Genomic DNA, 20,201 nt, shown 5'->3' with positions numbered 1-20,201 from the left:
TATTTGTGTACTATTATTCTGACATGAGTTGGTAGCTTAAACTTCACAAAATAAAAACCATGTGTACTATACGGAGAAGTTCTACACCAAGCTAGAAGCCGTTGATTTGACTGAGCAGTAATCCTGAGCAACAAGAAGCATGCCAAACCCATTAAAGACAAGACTACTAACAACCCCATAGACTTGCTCAGCACTAATAATAGCAGACCTAGACTACGTCTACTAGAGAGGAGGGGTTCGTTTTTGCTTGTCTCTTAGCTGATCATGGGATGTTAACTGTCAAGTTCGGTTTTGCAATGAGCTAAACACGCACCAAGAACTTTTGTAAACCATTATGATTTATGAACATGTTTTGTAACTACTCTTTTCTTGGTGGTAAAAAAAGGAAAAATACTAGAGGAGTCTAAAACTCCAAAACAGGGGAAAACACACCCAAAAAATAAAAAATCCATCTGTGTGACCTGCAAGTCAACCAAACCCAACCTATCGTTATTTATGATCCTTTCAACAACAATAACCAAAAACAAAAACAACTTGTTGATTATGATCTTTCTATCATCTACGTTAAAGACATTACAGAGAAAGACGCCCCATCCCAATGCTAACCCAAGGGCCAAAGATGATGATGACTTCAAATGATTGGTCACACCTCCAACCGCCCTCACTAGTTCATACTTAATACGTACAAATTATGTTAAATTGTTAATCATTCTTTGTCAGTGAGGAATGGATTAGTTTGAGTCGTCATGAAATGGTTGGAATGAGCATCCACTTGCAATTATATATACTTTCATTTTGCCCTTCGCTTTCTTTGCTGATCATTTTCAATCAGTTTATAAAATAAATCAATAATGCAAGCAAGTAGTTATCTGTTTTTTTAATATACAATAACTATCACCTTGAGGTGTCCTAGTTGCATTGGACAGACCTCCAACTGCCATTACTAGTTTATAAAATATATTGTTCATCATCTTTAAGCGTGTCAATTCACCTAAGCTTAAAAATAATCCTAGCATGTACAACCAAAGTCACCCACGCAGCAATAATGTCCCATTTGCAAAAGGGTATGAACCTAACATAAAACAAGGACTATATCTACTTATATCTGGCGATAAACTCTTTTAACTCGAAGTTAATTGATTGTCATTTTTTTTTAATTAAAATATTGAGGATTAAAACCCTTAATTCCTCCTTCAATTATTGATTTATAAAATGAAAAATTATAAAGAAATCAATTTTCACCCACATTGCCTCTCCTTCTAGGAATCTCCCAGTCAAAAAGAAGACCAAAAGTTATCAAATTGATTAAAAATAATAATAATAATAATACTAAATAAAACCCAAAGCTATCAAATTGATTAAAAAAAATATTATTATTTAATAAAATAGACCACGAAGACTTTTATAGTCTTTTGGCAAAATTAGGGTTTGCAATGGTCATTCGTCTCTTCCTGGTATCTTCTTGGGAAAGTATTGAAATATTTTATTTGTTGAAAAGTACCAATTTCTTTAAGCACAAACAAAGACTACATCCTTCCTCCACACAGCCTGAATAGAATCAGGCAGCAGGTTCTTATTACAACAGACAAAGTATCGGAGAGAGGCAGCAAATTTAGCTATAGCATTTGTTTCCCTGAAAATGAGAGGTGAGAGAAAAGAACATTCATAAAAAGAAGCTTTGACATCAAATATAGAACGTTTTTACCAATTCAAATTAACTACCATGTCTCTTTAACTGTAGGAACCAGATCAAGCATGAGGGGATCAGTCTCCATACCCCCTTTTGTTTTTTTAACTTAATATGTCAACTCAAGTGTCCAACAAATAGACTATTGTGATTCCAACTTAATTAGTGTTGTTAAATTACATAAGCTTAAGTTAGAGTAGAGAAGACATGGATTGAGCTTAACAAGACCGAAAGTTATCAAATTGTTAAAAAAATAATAATATAAATAAAAAGAGGCACATGAAGACTTTTATTCTTTTGACTAAAACAGGGTACGCTAGTGGTTATTTTTTAGGATCACTTACTCTGATATTATGTTCAATTACCGATTTTTTTATAAAAGTTTAAGCTGTTAGAATAGGGTATATTTAATTATTTGACCACATACTTCTAACAAGTGTTGCTACTCCATTAATGACCTTAGTGGCCACCAATCTGTTTCAAAAGAATAAATTGTAGCATTTCTTGATAAATCTTGAACCATTAAGTGGTATACATTCCATTAAAATTTAAACTGAAGCAAAAAATTAGAAGGAAAATAAATTAGAAGAGCAAAAAAAAAAAACCTTGTTATGGATATTTTATTTCAAAGAGGGAAGTAGAAGACATGGATGTGCAAAGGAAAGTAATAACTTACGAATTTGGAGAATTGCAGAAATTGGTTGCTGTGAAGCTCTAAAACCTCTTGAAACAACACTTACTGATTCGGTTCTAATATATAAAACAACTTTTTATTTTGTAGTATTTGTTTTTGTTCTTAGGCTATGCTCTCAAAAATGATTTCAACCTTTTCTTTTATCCTTATTATTCCAACTGGTTATTTATTTATTTATTTATGATAATTTAACCGTTACAATGAAAGGGAAGATTTGAATAATTGATATTATCATTAAAAACAACATGAAATATCAACTAATTGAACCGCAAAATTCTTAATCTAACTTATCCGAGTAGTTATTCTTGAATGCCTTACTCTTGACTTTGCTTATTTAACTGAAACTGAAAACTTTTTACTGAAAGTACTATAAATAAATATAAAAGTTAGTTGAAATAGTATAATAAAACCCATAAATAATACTAAAAAGTACAATAAAACTCATGAATAGTAGCAAAAATAAGCTGAATAGTAAAATAACGGGCAAAAATAATCAAAAATAAGTTGAATCAGTGTTTGGCATTAGCTTAAAAAGCCATCTTTTTTTACTATTCAACTTATTTTTGCTACTATTCATGAGTTCCATTGTACTATTTCAACTACTTTTTAACTTTATCTATAGTATTTTCAGCAAAATTTTTTCAGTTTTAGCTAAATAAATTGTTCCCAAACGAACTCTAAGAAGAAAAAAGAAAAAAGAGAGTTCTTGGTAACCATATAAAGTTTGTGTACACTTTATTTTGCTTTTTTGAAAACTTTTATTTCTTCAAGGGGAAGTACTTTAGTGAAAATTTTATGACCATTTCATTTTATTTTTAGTTAAATGGAAATTGGTGACAGTTACACTTTACACAAAGAGAAGAAAGATTAAATTCTTGATGGCCACCTATAAAGTTCTGTTTACATTGCTTTTTGACAAACTATAAAGTTTTATTCATTTTGTGATATGTCATGCATAAATGCTCAGTGAAATCTACAAACTTTATGAGTCATCCACAATCTAAGTAATGTTACAAAAAATTGGACAATTTTTTTTACATCTATTAAGTTGGCAAGATTTTACTGATTTTTATTTGGAATCACTATTTTCTATCACTTTTTTATTTACTACTAATAATCTATCTCATGAACTTATGTCAAATTTTGTGTCCCTGATTTTCTCTTAGAAAATACCAGTTTGAAAGGCCACCGGTTCTTTTCACCGGTGTTCTTATTAACCACAAACCCCATGTGGATGTGGATCAATTCTAAGTTTCAAACATTGCCCTCGGACCAGAGCAGGTGGACGGTATTTGAATGTCACTTGGTCAACACCGAATAGGCCCACCAAAGTGATTGGACTTTCTAAAGCGAAGCAAAGCCCACACAACTTTAGCCCGCTGTCAAGATCTCAAGCAAAACCCAAAAATGAAAACCCCAGTAAAAGCCTAAATAAAATAATGGGAGGATTTTAGCATGGTGCCGGAGGGTAAGTAAGACTAGATCAAATTTTGAACTTTTACTACAACTGGAAGCCGAGGATTTGACAGAGTAGTAATCCGAGCAATGCTAGTATCACGGTATTTTACACAACTTTTACTAACAATAGAATTCGAACTTTAACTAAAAAAATCGAACTTCAACTACTCAGCCATTTTCAATGCTAGAAAACCCAAGACCCTTTTTCAATTTGCATGTTACAAACAATTTCTTGTATACTAAGTTCTTTCACCTTGCCCTTGCTACTAGCAGAATCAACTTTTGAGTTTTCTCCTTTTTCCCCCTCTAAAACCAGTAAGCAATATCATATTGTCCCTCAGTATAAACAACGAATTTCAAAAGTGATCTATTGATAGATTGTATACACCATCAAACTCACCACCATAAATCCAAGTATTCCTTATACCTAAAATTCATAAAACATTGGAAAATTCCAGCAAACAAATTAGCCACATTAACAATAATGTGCAGCCACAGATAAGCAAAATGAAATCATGAAGAGCATGTCAAAAGTACTTGGAAGCATCTTCACTATCATCATTATACATTTTCCTCAAGTTCCATCCCTGCTTGATGTCTAGAGGCACTTGGGAAGAAAATGATAACTAGTCTTGGATGTTAACAAAATCACTGATGACTTGAAGCATCTAGGCAACTTTCATTCTTGTCTTTTAAGTAGAAAGCATGAAGATGTCCTTTTCTGTGAATGATGCTTCCTTGAGGAGCCACTTAATGATGGGTAATCCCATTCTAACTCAATATCAAGTCCAGAGCAAAGGAGGAAACCTTCTAGACCAGGATGATGATATCTCTCACCGAAAACCTTGCTCATTATATGGAGATTATGAGGAGAAAGGAACATGCTGCTATCTTTGCATTTAGTGTCATTTCTGCAATCTTCAGCCAGAGTAAGGTAGTCTGGTGCAAGTGTTAGAGGCTTAGAGCTAAAAAAGAAAATGGTTAAAATTAACGTTTATATCTTCCTTGACTTCAACTTGTCTTCCAAAATCAAGGCCATCATATAGCTGGTTGAATGCCATGGAAATGAAATAACATTTGGAGAATATGTGGACAGTAAGGAAGATTTACTCAAGTCTGTTGCACCTATCCTATTATAAAGAGTGTACTGATAATAATCATCCCAGGAACTTAATGAAGGGGAATACACACTCAGCTCTATATTTTGATAAGTAATAGACAAGGTTCTTTCCTCAGTATTCCTGTCAAAGTCCCAACCCAGAAGAGGATGTGATTCACTTTCAATCAAATATTTTTCTGGATCAAGTCATCCAGTTCTTTGAGATGATTATATTCAAGAGATCCATATCTTTTAGATTGAAAGCCATGAGTGAAATCACACTGAGTACGTAGAATAGGACTTCTTCCTCCTACTTCAAATCTGGGTTCCCTCATATCATACTTGAGACACGCTATACTAGCATTGCTTGGGGGAGTGTAAAAATTTAAGAGAACCACCTCTGGCAATCTATTCAACCAACAAGATGAAGGACCATCATCCAAGTGTGAACCATATTCCATATAGTTCCTTGCAGAAATATGACTTAATTTTTTGAGCAGACTATGCGACTCCTAAGGAGCAAGAAACTGAGATTTCGTATCAATATCTACCTATCTTAAACCCTGCCAGAGACATGTAATTCAGCTTAATCACCAACACCAACAGAATAAGTCACATCCATATGGAAAGCAAAAGTAGCATATACACTGTTTTTGGTGCTCTTAGGGAACAAGCGACTGAGAAGCAAAGAAACAAAGTCTTACCTGAGAAAATTTCTACAAGTCCATGATACGAGGCTAAAAAAACAGAGAACTTATTAATGTTATGTGTCTAACCCTTTGAACAGAGTTCTTCAATATGAGGATAGGAAGTCTCCACAACCCATTTGCATAATTTCTCTCTTTTTAGAAAGAGGTTTCTACAAGTCCATGAAATGAGGCTAAAAAAAAAACAGAGAAAACTTATTAATGGTCATGTGTCTAACCCCTTTGAACAGAGTTCTTCAATATGAGGATACGAGGTCTACACAACCCATTCGCGTAATTTCTCTCTTTCTAGAACAAAAATGTCTCCATGCCTGTTCTGGGCCCCTGAACATAAAGGCATCCTTGCAAGCATATAAGACTATTCAGCAAAGCATTCCACCAGAACCTATAGTTGTGAGGTTTGTAGGTAGTAAAATAAAAGATTGTTATAATCTAACTTAAACAAGCAATAAAAATCCATGGGGTTGCTAGGGAGTGAATAGATTTTGTAAAAATCTATATTCTTTTCTTCCTTTCCTTCCATAATTTTAGCTACCAAACAAAGCATACATAACCGCAGGATTCAACACATTGATATTTCTCAATATTTTCATGTATGCTGCATATACCTGCTGAGGTTGTACAAGCTTCCAGTAGAGTTATCTCTCCCAACCAAAAACTAAAAGTCAAAATGGGTTACTTGCAAATATCAAATCAAGTTCAGGATTACAATTCCATGGGACATATCGCAAACTGAGAAATTTCATTAGTGGTTCTAATTCGGCATCATAATTTACAAGATGAGATCATTAATGTGGATATTGTAATTAAAGATATTACAAATCATGTAACATTGAATCATGTAGCAGAACCCCATACTGAGAGTGAGGTTAAATAAAGTGGTGGTGAATATTCTACTTAAGAATGTTGAAGCCAAATAACTTTCTCTCTCACTTTTTAGAATACTTAAATACAATTTAGTCTAATCCTAGCCTACTAAGAAACCATCCCCAGATGGCCTTCTCATTCTATCCACGTTGTCAAATAGACCCCCACAAGCGTCATAGTGCATGGGCAGCACCAGGAATCAATTACCAAGAAACAAGTGGTCAACAATGAAGGAAGCAAAGTTAACCTCTTGCAAAGCATTGGAAGAATTTTTGCTAGGGATTCAGAATACCAGGTGACATCACTAAAAGTAGTTTCAGGAAAGTACAATATCACTTTTTAAAAAAAAAGTTTAATAAGTCAGTATAATAGCATTTATATCTGCCACTTTTAAAGAAGTTAAAAATGACTGTCCAGGGCATTCTGGACATCAGATGAGGAGCTATTTCACACGATAACTTAAAAGGTTATGATAAAATCACAAAAGGGTATGAAAATGAGATTGCATATTGAAATTAGAGTAAACATTCCATTTATCTACAAGCAAGATTACCGTAACTTTATTACTGAATTAGGAGTGATAATTTGTAGTCAAGATTTTCTTCCCTTTTTTATTGATAAAATAAGCAAGAAAAGACTAATCAGAAGCACACCATGTAAAAGAAAAAAAAATTCCAACTTTACAGCACACACCTGAGTTCATTGATGCGCCACAGAGAGGTGAGAGGAGGGAGCTATAGTTACTAGGTGTAATGTTTTCAGCAAGCAACGAGGAACTGAAGTTCTTACAGCTAAATTTGACACTGCTGGTGTTTCCTCCATAGTACAGAGAACGCACAAAAATAATCATGTCCAGACCAGTGCATTGCATTTAAATATTTTGAGTATGGCTAATTCATATCCATAGAAATTTTCCTTAAAAAGGGAAAAAAAAAAAAATCATAGCAGCCTTTAAAACCAGGTGAAAAAAAATATACGAATAAACCCAAATTGTAGTAGAGATGCATTTCTGAAAATTTACCTGCAGAATATCGCTAATTTTGAATTTCTTTCAATTTCTTCTTTATGCAATGTATGGGATTGGTATTTGCAGCCTGCACTTTCCTTCAATTTCTTAAAAGTGCAAATTTGGAAGTTTTGGGGTCATCGGCTGCATGTTACATTCAAATGGAATGATTAATATTTTCAAACACAAGTTGCTGTTACTTGAGATTGGTACCACTAGAAATACAACATAATTATGACAATAGAGCTTGCATATATTTAAACATTTAGCACAAAGAGAAACAATATTTTACTTTATGAAAAGGAAAATAAGAAGATAAACCGACAACCCAAAGAATATACAGCTCCAGACGAGCAAAGCAATGTATGTGCAGCAATAGAAACTTACATCTTGGACTCTGTCTTCCTCCTAAAGCTGTGGAAGAAGCATTTATTCTGCAACTTAAGGGAATATTGACATCAAGATCTGTAAGCTTTACTCTTTTCCTGCAGCTCATATCTATATGGAAATGAAAAATGAAACAAATTAGTAGGAAACAACAATTTAATTTAAATGATTTTTTTGTTTAGCAGTATGCCATAGTGCAAAATGGTAAGTGCAATAGAAAAAATTAGAGAAATAGATCCAACCATTTGCCTAATAACAACCACTACGATATTTTTATTATTTATTTATAAGATTAATATATTTTATTCAAAGAAATAAATTGTACAAGGGATAAAATCCAAAAAATAAAAAGAAGAAGAATCATGATGTATATGCCAAAGAGCCCATGTCAAGTCTGTTAAGTAGCAAAGAATGTGTTTTAATTACTAATATGAAAATAATACTATGCATCAGTATTCAAGGCATACATAGTAATTCTATGATCACACCCTTTTCCATAACTGTCCTTGGCTCGTGGCACATGCCTTCCACCAAAACTGACAGGTCACGGTTTCAAGTTCAGGAATCTATCTAAGGACACGCCCTTTTTATTTATTTATTTAAATTGGCATTCAAGGTATGAACAACAACAACAACATGAAATGCAGATGGAAGCAAGAACATGAAATAGCATTTGTATTTGTTTCTTAGTGAACCAACATTCTACTCTACTTTCCTAAGTTTTCTCTATGAAATTTCTAAACCCTATTTATATAATAATCCATTTTCCGATTCCAAAGATTAAACGCGCCAAAAAATTTTCCTAATTGAAAATTAGAACTTGTTAATTAATCTCAACTGGCAATACATTTGTCATTATAATTAGTACTTTTTTTTGGGGGGGGAGGGGGGGAACAAATTTGAACCAAAAGGAACATAAATGAAAAATCAATTACATGAAGAAAAATGAATGATTTAGGAGAAGAACCTTTGGTTGATTGGGAAGTTGGATTTGAATAGCGGAAATCGGAGCTCCGAATTCCACGGTGACCACCACGTTGTGGTAGAGTTGGTCCGATGATCGGTGATGGATCTGTATGAGTAGTTTTGGAAATTCGTCGCTTCATTGTGTTTCAGATACGTAGATTAAAGAAGCCTTAAAGAGAAGAGACTATATACACAGATGGGTTTGGGGATTTTCTTTTTGAGGAATTGAAGATTTTTGTTTTTTGGCTGTACTGGATGTTTATTTATGAGAGAGAAATTGGAGGCGTGTGTGTGAGACAGTGATACTACTCAATATTTTTTTGTTATTATATTTCTTATTCTTCTTTTTTTTTTGTTAAATTATTTAGTGAAAAGTTAGAAATTTTATTGAGGTAATTTTACAATGGATACATTTATTAGCTACCACAAAGCCTTGCAGTTAATGAAGCTTAAAGAATAAAGTTGTATAAGGCTACCTAAAGTACTTTGGTTGGAAACATGATGGAAAAGATTTTGAAGGATATCCACTCCAATTAAGAAATCTTAAAGACATTAGGAAGATGTTTTAGGGTCATGCAAAATGTGAACATTATAAATTATGAGCACTTTAAGATGATGCATCTTGGAAAATGATTCAACAACTTTAAGACTATGCGTTAAATTGGATTAGTGAATTGCAAAATGTAAAATTATTAAAAGGAAAAAGTTTAGTTACAAAATTAGTTGTAGTCTAAGGCTACAACTACTTTTTAAAAAATTAACATAATAAAATATTTTGAAAATTTAACCGTTAGATTGCATGTTCTTTACACTTTTAACATACATGTCAAATTTTGTACTAATCGGATATTATTTACTATATGATCTATAAGATTATTTTTTATGCATAATTTTATACTACAAAAACTTGCAATTAAATCAATTGATTGATGACATACCTAATGATCTTTGATCTTTTGAAAATTTTGCAAGTATGAAGGATATAAAAATAAAATGTAATCCAACAGCGAATTTGACAAAATTCACCTCTATTAAAAAAATATTGGGTAAAGTTGTAGCCTAAGGTTATAACCAATTTTGTAGTCAAGCTCTGTCTTTACCAAAACTATTCTAAGCCTATTGAATGATATAAAAGGGTATTTAATCAAGTTTTCAGATAATCTCTTTTCCATATCTATATATATATATATATATATATATATATATATATATATATATTTGTAGAACACTGTTAATGTCGTCAAGTATATTTAGCACAATCTACCTTGCTTTCTAGGCTCTTTAAGTAACACTTGATAGACTGTGTTCTTGCCCATTTCTTGTTCACGATAAAGCATTGTTTCCAATAAAGTCAACAGCTTAATTATATAAACGAAGTAGAAGTTCAAGTGTTTAAACTACGACCGAAAATTATTCAACTAGATAAGATAAGAATATATTTTTAAAAAGTTACATAATCTTGAGAGACTAATATGACATCTGGGAGCAAGGTTCCAAAAGATTCATGGGACTAATTCTCTCCAAACAACTTTGGTTTTTTTTTTTTTTAATTACAAATTTGAACATATTTTCGTAATGTATTATAGTTTATGTGAAGACATTACTGGGGGGGAGGGGGATGGGAATTCATTTGTTTTCTGACGTGAACAAAATCGTACTGTTTTACATGGTTAATGAATAAACATTTTGTTGGTCAGATTCTGTCCATCAAAAGCACTCAATTTATATGAATAAACATTTTGTTGGTTCATTGACAGAAAGGAACAAAAAGCAGCATTAGAATAAATGCTATGGTTGCTATCCAAGCTAATGTTCTTACAAAAGTTAGGAACAATGGTCGGTAGGGATTGAGGCTATGCCAGAAGACGTCTATCAACCATCTCTTTGTTACTTCTAAGAATACTAACAGAGAGAAATCCCAAAGCCTGCAGGCATGCAGCAGCTTCAACAATCCTTCACACAAAAACAAGACAGCTGCTTTCATAACAGCCTAGCTGAAACAACCAACCATGACCATGCACCTATCTCTATTTTTACAAACAAAATTTAATCCCCCCCCCCCCCCCCCCCAATTTCATTTTGCTACCTTTGCAGTTAACCTCCAGCAGGATTGATATTTGGAAGACTCAATAAACATTTGGACTTATTTTTGTCCAGGCTTTCTTTATTCTAAACTGTTAGCTACCCTGCACATAGAAACCAAACTTTTACTATACGTGACCACATTAGTGGCAGGGAAAGGATCTCCCTTCACCACTGCCATGTTCCTATTAGTCCAAATAGACCATAAAATAAAGACACACGACACTGAGAAGTATTTTAAGTTTTCTAAATTTCCACTGATATCCTTCAGCCAGCACTTGACCATGCCTGAATTGGGTAAGGCTGAAAGAAATCAGTTCTAATTGACAGATCTAACCAAACCAGATTTCTAGATGAAAAGAAAAAACAAGAAAGCCTTTTAATAGTTTCAAACAAATAAAACTCCTTTTTCATACTTTAAAACCAAATTATACGTAAAGGATAACAAGGAAAAATATTAGAACTAGAATTCTAGTTTATTCATTTTGAATTACCTGTCAATTTCTCATGCCTTTTCTTACCAATCAGCGTGTGCTTATGGACTTCTAAAATGAGAACAACCCATAAGCATTATTTTGAATGGAAACATGGGATAAAACAATAAATTAAGTAAAAGCTTTCCAGTTTTGATTTTTACTTGCTTTCCATCACATGATTTCTACTGCTTTTAAAACACCAACAAAAACCCTTTCTTGCCATTCTTTTTTTGGTACATTGAAACAAAGGAACCAAAACAGCACAAGAAGAAAATATTAGGACTTCTCTGTCTGTTATCCAAGTTAATGTTCATAAAATTTAGACAACATGGTTGGTTGCCAGTTGGAACACTCTCTAAAGGTCTGGACTTGCTTATCTTGCTGCTGTCGAGGCTTTTCTTTGTTTTTGAACTTTTAATTACCTTGCACATTGAAATCAAACTTTTACAATACTTAGACCACATATGTGGCAGATAAAGGCTCCTTATTCACTGTTGCCTTGTTCCTATAAGTCCAAATAGACCATAAATTAGAGACAAAAGACAACGAAAAGTACTTTAAGTTCTCTCAATGACTCCTGAATCCTGATGCCCTTCTTCCAAGCCAGATTTCCCTACAAGACAAGGTGGAGAAACTATGGTCTAAGCTTTCAGTATCTTGGACACAAAGGACATAAGTTCTCAGTTGTCTTCTCAAATCAACCTTCACAAGAAAATAACTCAAAAAAAAAAAAACTATAATCATTTTAGAAGGTAACTATAACTGACATAACTGGGTAACATGCCCAGGGTCCTCACTTAAGGTTGTGCCAGTAAGATAAATAAAAGACCTACTAGCTTGGTTTCTACAATTCTAAGCAACTGGGATAACAAAAATGCCCATGTACACTTGTACTTGGGTTTTGACATTCCGTCAACGTCCAGTTGCATTTTCCTTCTTTTTTTTCTTTTTTTTTTTTCCAATTGCTTTGTTTCATCCAGTTTTTTTTCTTCATCCACTTGCACATACACCATTTTTTTGATAAAAAAAATGTGTTACTATTTTGTTTAATTTAATGGAATATAATTATAAATTTATACCAACTTCATTTCCCATCCCCTCATTTTTCTTCTCAACCAAACAAATAAGTTTTTCATCTCTCCACTTTTCCATCCTCTCAACCAAACAAAAATGGGAGAAAACTAAATTTATTTTATCCTCCCATTTTTCTATCCTCTCCCTATTTTCTATCCTCCCACTTTTTCACTCCACCAACCAAACGGACCCTAAGAGTTTTGAAGAGGGCATTGGAAGAAGGCATTAGTCTTGTAGTAGTTCCAATCACAAGTGTGCATTTAGCATCAACTTATTTAATTTGTTGCTAAAAGTGTGTCAAAGTATTCTTGTACTTTGAAAAAGTGAGATTTAAAAAAAGTATACATAAATGATAAAAGTTAAAAGCTATACAAAAAAGCCAAACGGACCCTAAGAGTTTTGAAGAGGGCATTGGAAGAAGGCATTAGTCTTGTAGTAGTTCCAATCACAAGTGTGCATTTAGCATCAACTTATTTAATTTGTTGCTAAAAGTGTGTCAAAGTATTCTTGTACTTTGAAAAAGTGAGATTTAAAAAAAGTATACATAAATTATAAAAGTTAAAAGCTATACAAAAAAGCCAAACGGACACTAAAAAAAGTCCTAGGAAGAGACATGAGATTTCCACAATCTCTCAAGTTCAATGAAACAAGGCAAGTCAAATACACAATTGATGTGGACAGTTTTGTAATAGCAGTGTCATCCAATAAAAGCTCTAATACACGTTTGATGTTTTCCTTACAACTCTAGAATTCTTTTTTACTTTTGAGTAGGCAAAAAAATATTTTAATTAGGAGACTCCATTTCAAACTTTCTTGGAAGAGTTTTAATGTTTTCTAGCCTGTTAAACTAATAAATTTAAGATTTTTATGAACTCTGATTGATGGGTGCACTAAGGTCAATTTATATAGTCTCCAAGAACTATTCTCAAGAACTATGATTCTGGTGAAATTTGGGATTTCAATAAGTTTTTGAGACTTGCTTAATTGGATTGATTTTAGGCTATCAAATGATTGTTAAAAGCAACTGAAAAAAAAAAAAAAAATTCTTAGCTACTACAAAACCTTGCAATTGAATCAGACTTCAAAATAAAGTTGTATAAGACTACCTAAACTACTTTGGTTGGAAAGAAATTTTAAGCCACTTGGAAGATGTTTGGGGATCATGCAAAAGGTGGATATTATCAATTATGAGCAATTTAAGATGACGCATGTTTGAACAAGATTCAGGATTCTAATAAGCCTTTTTTGGTTCAAGCAACTTTAAGAATACATCTTGAATTGCTTCTGTTCATAATCATGAACATAAGGGATTAGTGTGTTGCAAAATGTAAGATTTATTAAAACCATTCTCTATTGAATAATATAAAAGGGTATGTGCTTTTTTTTTTTTTTTTGGTAAACTGGATAATCAATTAAAACTAAGAACCAAGAACAACTTCAGAACAGATGTTCGAGTACAAACCACACTTATCCGCATCAATGAGAGGGAGCAAGTCCACAGGCGGACTAGAAAATAAAACAAAGTCTACAAATTGCATAGGGCCTATTCTAGAAAGTCTATCAGCACATATGTTGGCTTCTCTATAAATGTGTCTAATATGGCATCGGGGAATGCAGGTAACCAGTTGCTTGCATCATCAAACAGCGGGGAAATCACCGTATTAGCATACTCCGGGTTGTTGAGAGCATCAACTAAGGCTCTAGCATCCAACTCAACAATGACATTTTGAAGATTCATTTGAAGGCATAGATGAAGACCATCCCAAAGTGTCCAAACCTCGGCTAAGAAGCTGTTAGTTTGCCCAATATTTCTCGAAAACCCCCCAATCCAGCTCCCTTCATCATCCCTTATCAGACCTCCACAGCCCGCCACTTTCAAAGGGTTAGAAGCCGAAACATCTGTGTTTAGCTTTACCTAACCTGTGTCTAGCTTTTCCCATCTGATTTGTTTAACCACCCTAGCTTGACTTCTTCTAGTCCGACTGATACACAGAGCATACTCCGTGGCCTACATGGAGATAATCTTAGCCAATTGCGGGTTTGATCCTTTGCCCTTAAAGACCATCTGATTGAGTTGGTGCCAAATAGGCCAAACGGCAAAGGCAAACAAAACATTCCAGGGAGGATGGTTTGAAAAAGACAGTCTCTTTGACTTGGCATTAGTGCTAAGCCATTCTTTGATTTCCAGGGAGAAGAAGGTAGAATTGTTACTGTGGACTCCAAGTTGGTGCCATGTTGGTTTCACCACACTACAATCTCGGAGCACATGGATAATGGATTCATTTTCCGTGTGACACATCGGGCAGGAGCTGTCTAGCTGCATTCCTCTTGCTATCAAGCAATCTTTCACACCTATGGCTTAATGTAAGCACTTCCAAACAAGCATTTGGATTTTAGGAAGGGTGCAGAGTTTCCAAATCCAGATGCCCTCAAAGGCGTTAGCATCCTAGTGGTCCGAAGCTGAGAGGTAGGCCCTCCTAGCATCAAAGGCACCCTTAGGAGAGAACTTCCAAGCGAGCTTATCACCACTTCTTGCAGAAATGGAAGTAGGGACAGCCTGGACAGTAGCCTTAATTTCCGGAGGAACCTCGAATGGAATGGTGTTCCAGAGCCAGCCACTAGTGGAGCACACATCCCTAATCTTGAGGTTTTCTGTCTCACGGGGAAGGGGGCCTTGTATGACATTCCTTAAAGGGCCAAGGTCTGACCAGCAATCGTACCAGAAAATTCAGATTGCTATCATAGCCAGGAACCCATTTGACTCCCTTCTTAAACACCTCTTCCCCTTTCTTAAGCCCTTTCCATGTGGGTGAGCAGGAAAGCCTAGCTGCATTTCTGGAGTTGATTCTTAGCCTAGTGCAATACTTCAATTTTAGGACTTTGGACCAAGGCGCATTTCCTTCCGTGTGCAGCCTCCAATTAAAGGGCCGTATTTCTGCCTTTAGCTGTTTGTAAACCCAAACCTCCAATATTTTTCGGTTTAGTGACTTTGCCCCAATTCACCCAATGCATTTTCCTAGATTGCTCCGTGGACCCCCACAAAAAATTCCTATTGACACGGTCAATCCCATCAAGGATCTTGCATGGCAATAAGTTACTCTGCCCGCCATGGATAAAAGATTTGCTTTCCAACCCGCGAGTTTTTTCTTAACTCTATCAAGGACAGAGGAGAAATCTTGCCTGCGGTTGCCTAGATGTTTAAGGGGAAAGCCCAAGTACTTACCCAAATTCGAAGTTGGGGTGAACCTGAGAGTATTGGATAAGGCTTCTCTTTGATCAAAGTCAACATTTGGGGAGAAATAGACACGGGACTTGGCTGCACTTATAGTCGGACCTGACTTAGTGCAAAACTCATTAAGCACTTCCTTGATGGCCAGGTAGTTCTCCAGGTTGGCATATGCAAAAAGGACTAAATCGACTGCAAAAAAGAGATGAGAGAAAGGCAGTCCATTCCTGGAGGTTTTAACAGGGGTCCAACTCTTATTCTCGCACTTCTTCACTATCAAATGGCTCAAGTACTTCACGCAAATGATAAAAAGGTAAGGGGAGAGGGGATCCCCTTACCTTATGCCCCTCGAAGGCCAAAATGACTCAAGGCAACCCCCATTAAAGAGAAGGGTAGAGGAGACCGAGGATATACAGCTCATGATTAGATCAACCAGGCTACTAGGAAAGTTGAAACTAAGAAGCATTTCTCAAATAAGCTCCATTCAATCTTGTCATATGCTTTTTCAAGATCAATCTTTATGGCCATGAGGCCATTTTTTCCTTTAGTTTTGCCAATAGAATGGACCAACTCTTGGACAATAATGAAATTATCCACCCCTCTCCTCCCCGGAACAAAAGTAGCTTGATAGGGGGAGATTAATCTCTCCAGATGAGGTCTGATCCGAGCGACAATAATTTTGGAGATGATCTTATAGGCCGAATTACATAAACTGATGGGTCTGTAATTGGCGACAGTTTCAGGGCCTTGCATTTTAGGGATCAGGACAATATGGGTTTTATTTAGGTAATCTTAGCATTTCCTCCTTGACTGAGTCTCCCACAATAAGCCAAAAACGCTGGAAGAAACCCGCATGCAGGCCATCTGGACCCGAAGCCTTATAGGGTTTCATAGACCATAGGGCACTCTTAATCTGCTCAGGGCTAACCCTTTCTTCAAGGGAGGATTTCACATCATCAGTTAGTTGAGCACGCCACTGGTTCCTTAAGCTAGAGACCCAATGGCCACTCTCATGGGAGATGGTGTACAGCTTCATAAAACCTCTTCTAAACTGCTTCATGACCTTTCTTTCCTTAGTCAACTGCTGCAATGTGATTTCTCTTCCATGACTGCTGCAATGTGATTTCTCTTCCTTCTTGCAAGAGTAGACATGTGGTAGAAGGATGTGTTGCGATCTCCCTGGATCATCCAATTAATTCTGGATTTTAGGGCCCAAAGAATGTGTTCCTGATCAAGCAGCAGGTCAAGCTCCTGATGGAGTTGCTTTTCTAAGTTAATAAGATCAGTGTTCAGATGGGCGGCCAAAGCTCTTTGAGCCCCATAGATTCTAGCAACAACTCTTCTTTTCTTGTGGTGAACATTCCCAAAATTAGCATTGAAGCATCCCTGGAAAAGGTGTTTATACAATTTGCCAAATCCCCGCCCCTGCTCTAGGCCCGAGACACAACACTAGGGAAAGAGGTGTCTGAGAGCCAGAATCCTAGAATTTGAAAGGTCGAGTAAGGTTGATGGACCTGGTGGGAATGGTTTCCATAAGAACCGGGCAGTGATCCAAATGACATCTAGGCAAGTGCTTGAATTTTGCATCTGGGCAGAGTAGGCACCAGCCTGGATTCATGAAAAATCTATCTATCCTTTCAAAAATAAGATTGTTCAGGTCTCTTTTGTTTGTCCACGTGTATCTCGGACCAGAGAATAAGATTCAATTTTTTCTATGGCTTTGTCTGCATAATAGTGTGCCTACCGGGGAAGTTTTGGGTTCAAGGGGTTTAAATCTTGACCCCATGTGTAGCTTATGCCACCAAAACAATGAATCTATTGACCACCTATTAAGGGGCTGTGTGTTTGCTCATGGGTTTTGGCAACAACTTCAGTACCCGGTTTGCATGAGGGAGACCTTCAATTTACCCCTTGGAGAATGGCTTGAAGCCAATTGTAAGACAGACATCAAATCCAAATTTATGGGCATTCCCTGGAAGGTTTTATTTCCCATGGGAGTGTGGCAACTATGGCTGCACAGGAATAATTTTGTTTTTAGAACTGGCAAGGTGGATCGGTCAAGTTTCAAGAGATGCATCAAAGAAAGTATTGAGTTCTTCTCCATAGGCATGAATTCTAAGCTGCCTAAATCCAAAACAATAGTTGCTGTGGGTTGGGAGAAGCCTCCAGCGGGTTGGGCTAAGCTTAATTCAGACGGGTCACCCTTGGAAATCCGGGTAGAGTAGGAGGGGGCGGTGTGATCAGGAACCATGAAGGTCAGTGGCTGAAAGGGTATGCTAGGCCTATTAGATGCACCAACAGCTGCATGGCAGAGATGTGGGCACTCAGAGATGGTCTGCTATTGACCAAGGAAATGGGGCTGAATAATCTCATCATTGAATTGGATGCATTAAGTGTAGTTCTGCTCATGAACAATGATACCACCAATCTGTTAATGGAACCTTTGTTGACTGATTGCAGGAACCTGGTGAGAGAGATTCCCAACAAGCAGATGACTCATGTCTGCAGGGAGGCCAATCAATGCGCTGATGCGTTGGCTAAATTAGGTGCAAGTAGTTTATCATCTTTTGTTGTATTTTTGAACCCACTGCCTATGGTGGAAAACATTATAGCTTCTGATAAAGCTAACTTGTGATGTAACAAACTAGTTAATTCCTAGTTTTATGCAATTTCCATGATTGACCAAAAAAAAAAATTCAATTTAGTCTAATCCTAGCCACCTAAAAAACCATTCCTAGATGGCTTTCTAATTCTATCCATGTTGTCAAATAGCCCCCCAAACGTGTCATAGTGCATGGCAGCACCAGGATTCAATTACCAAGAAACAAGTTGTCAACAATTAAGGAAGCATAGTTCACCTCTTGCAAAGCATTGGAAGAATTTTTGCTAGGGATTCAGAATACCAAGGGATATCTTTAAAGGTGGTCTACAATATCACTTTTTTTTAATAAAAAAAAAGGTCTAATAATTCAGTATAATTGCATTTATATCTGTCACTTTCAAAGAAATTAAAATTGACTGGTCAGTGCATTCTGGACATCAGATGAGGAGTTATTTCACACAATAACTTATAAGGTTACATTAAAATCACAAAAAGGATTGCATATTCAAATTAGAGTGAACATTCCATTTATCTACAAGCCAGATTACCGTGACATTATTACTAAATTAGGCGCAATAATTTGTTGTCAAGATTCTCTTCCCTTTTTATTGATAGAATAAGCAAGAAAAGATTAATCAGAAGCATACCATGTTAAAGAAGAAAAAAAAATCCCACTTCACAGCACACACCTGTGTTCATTGATGCGCCACCAAGAGGTGAGAGGAGTGAGCTAAAGTTATTAGGTGTAACGTTTTCAGCAAGCAATGAGGAACCGAAGTCCTTACAGCTAAATTCGACACTGTTGGGGAATTTTGCATAAAACAGAGAAAGCACATAAATAATCATGTCCAGACCAGTGCTATTCATATCCGAAGAACTTATCTTTAAAAAAAGAAATTCATACCAGCCTTTTAAGACAAGGAGAAAAAAAAAAATTACGAATAAACCCAAATTGCAGTTGAGATGCATTTCTGAACATTTGCCTAATAATTACCACTACGATTTTATTTATTACTTTTTTTTTTAATAAGAGTAAAATACTTCTTTCAAACAAATAAATTGTACAAGGGAAGACTATTACACATCCATAAAATTCATACATGCAATAAAATCCCAAAAAAGAAAAAAAAAATCCATTTTCCGATTCCAAAGATTAAACGTGGCAAAAGTTTTTCCTAAACAAAAAAAAAAAAAAAAAAAAGAGGCACGGTGCCAGTTAAAACTTAGAACCTGTTAACTGATTTGCCATTATTATAAGTATTATTATTTTTTTCCTTTATGGAGCAAGTTTGAACCAAAAGGATTATAAATGAAAGGTAATTTGTTGAAAAAAAAAAAAGAATGAATTAGGAGAAAAACCTTTGGTTGGTTGGGATGTTGGATTTGGAATGCAGAAATCGGAGCTCCGAACTCCACGGTGCCGTTGTTGTGGTAGTTTTGGAAATTCGTCGCTTCATTGTGCTTCACAGTCCTTCCTCTTCCTCATTCATTTGATTGTTACCTGTTTCAAATTAATAAAAGAGCGAGCCCAGTTTTCAGCTTGATTATTGGGGAATTTAATTTTACGAGGTACAGGAAATACTGTCATTTTTTCTTTTCCATGAAATGATAAATGTTTCTTGATCAAAGCTTTAGTGGTTAGTGAATAGTGATCTAATTCACACACAAGAAATTTATTTATCACTCTCTCCCTGTTTTTTGACTGAGACATGTATCAGCAATGCTAAAAAGAAAAAAAAAAGTTGTAACAATTTTGATGTGACAAAACTAAAGTAAACTTAATTAACTGTGTATTTTTGTGGGCGCAAGTTGTCCCGTTACTCAATTCACAATTCCGAAGAGATGGTTGTAAGAGGCAAAATTTTCAGCC

The 20,201-nt window shown here is 35.4% G+C and overlaps 1 protein-coding gene across 7 annotated transcripts; it reads right to left on the bottom strand.

Annotated features, from left to right (window-relative positions):
• Window positions 1–1,524: 1,524 nt before the first annotated feature.
• On the bottom strand, window positions 1,525–19,934 carry LOC142618873 (uncharacterized). 7 transcript variants are annotated; one of them, XR_012841366.1, is made up of 5 exons: window positions 19,691–19,934; window positions 19,021–19,130; window positions 7,906–8,016; window positions 7,206–7,662; window positions 1,525–1,633 (listed from the first exon to the last, which is right to left on the bottom strand). XR_012841366.1 is itself a non-coding variant. In XM_075791911.1 (4 exons), exons 1-4 carry the CDS (start codon window positions 19,786–19,788, stop codon window positions 7,619–7,621), a joined length of 363 nt encoding a protein of 120 aa, XP_075648026.1. In that variant the 5' UTR covers window positions 19,789–19,934; the 3' UTR covers window positions 6,037–7,618. The 7 variants fall into 7 exon arrangements, 2 of the variants coding, with proteins under 2 accessions (XP_075648026.1, XP_075648028.1); XR_012841365.1 differs by lacking the exon at window positions 1,525–1,633 and adding an exon at window positions 3,457–6,030; XR_012841367.1 differs by lacking the exon at window positions 1,525–1,633 and adding an exon at window positions 3,458–5,986.
• Window positions 19,935–20,201: the final 267 nt, after the last annotated feature.

The sequence above is a fragment of the Castanea sativa genome, chromosome 12 (genome assembly GCF_040712315.1).
Source record: "Castanea sativa cultivar Marrone di Chiusa Pesio chromosome 12, ASM4071231v1".
In the NCBI taxonomy this organism is placed as follows: Eukaryota; Viridiplantae; Streptophyta; class Magnoliopsida; order Fagales; family Fagaceae; genus Castanea; species Castanea sativa.
The sequence above is the reverse complement of the archived record's forward strand: the minus strand, read 5'-3'. Positions and strand labels throughout refer to the sequence as shown.

Coding starts and splice junctions, on each gene's coding strand:
- LOC142618873 (XM_075791911.1), bottom strand. CDS start 19,788: ATGAAGCGACGAATTTCCAAAACTACCACAACAACGGCACCGTGGAGT. Junction 8,017..19,020: donor TGGCGCATCAATGAACACAG/GTGTGTGCTGTG, acceptor ATTTCCATATAG/ATATGAGCTGCAGGAAAAGA. Junction 7,663..7,905: donor AGGAAGACAGAGTCCAAGAT/GTAAGTTTCTAT, acceptor TGTAACATGCAG/CCGATGACCCCAAAACTTCC.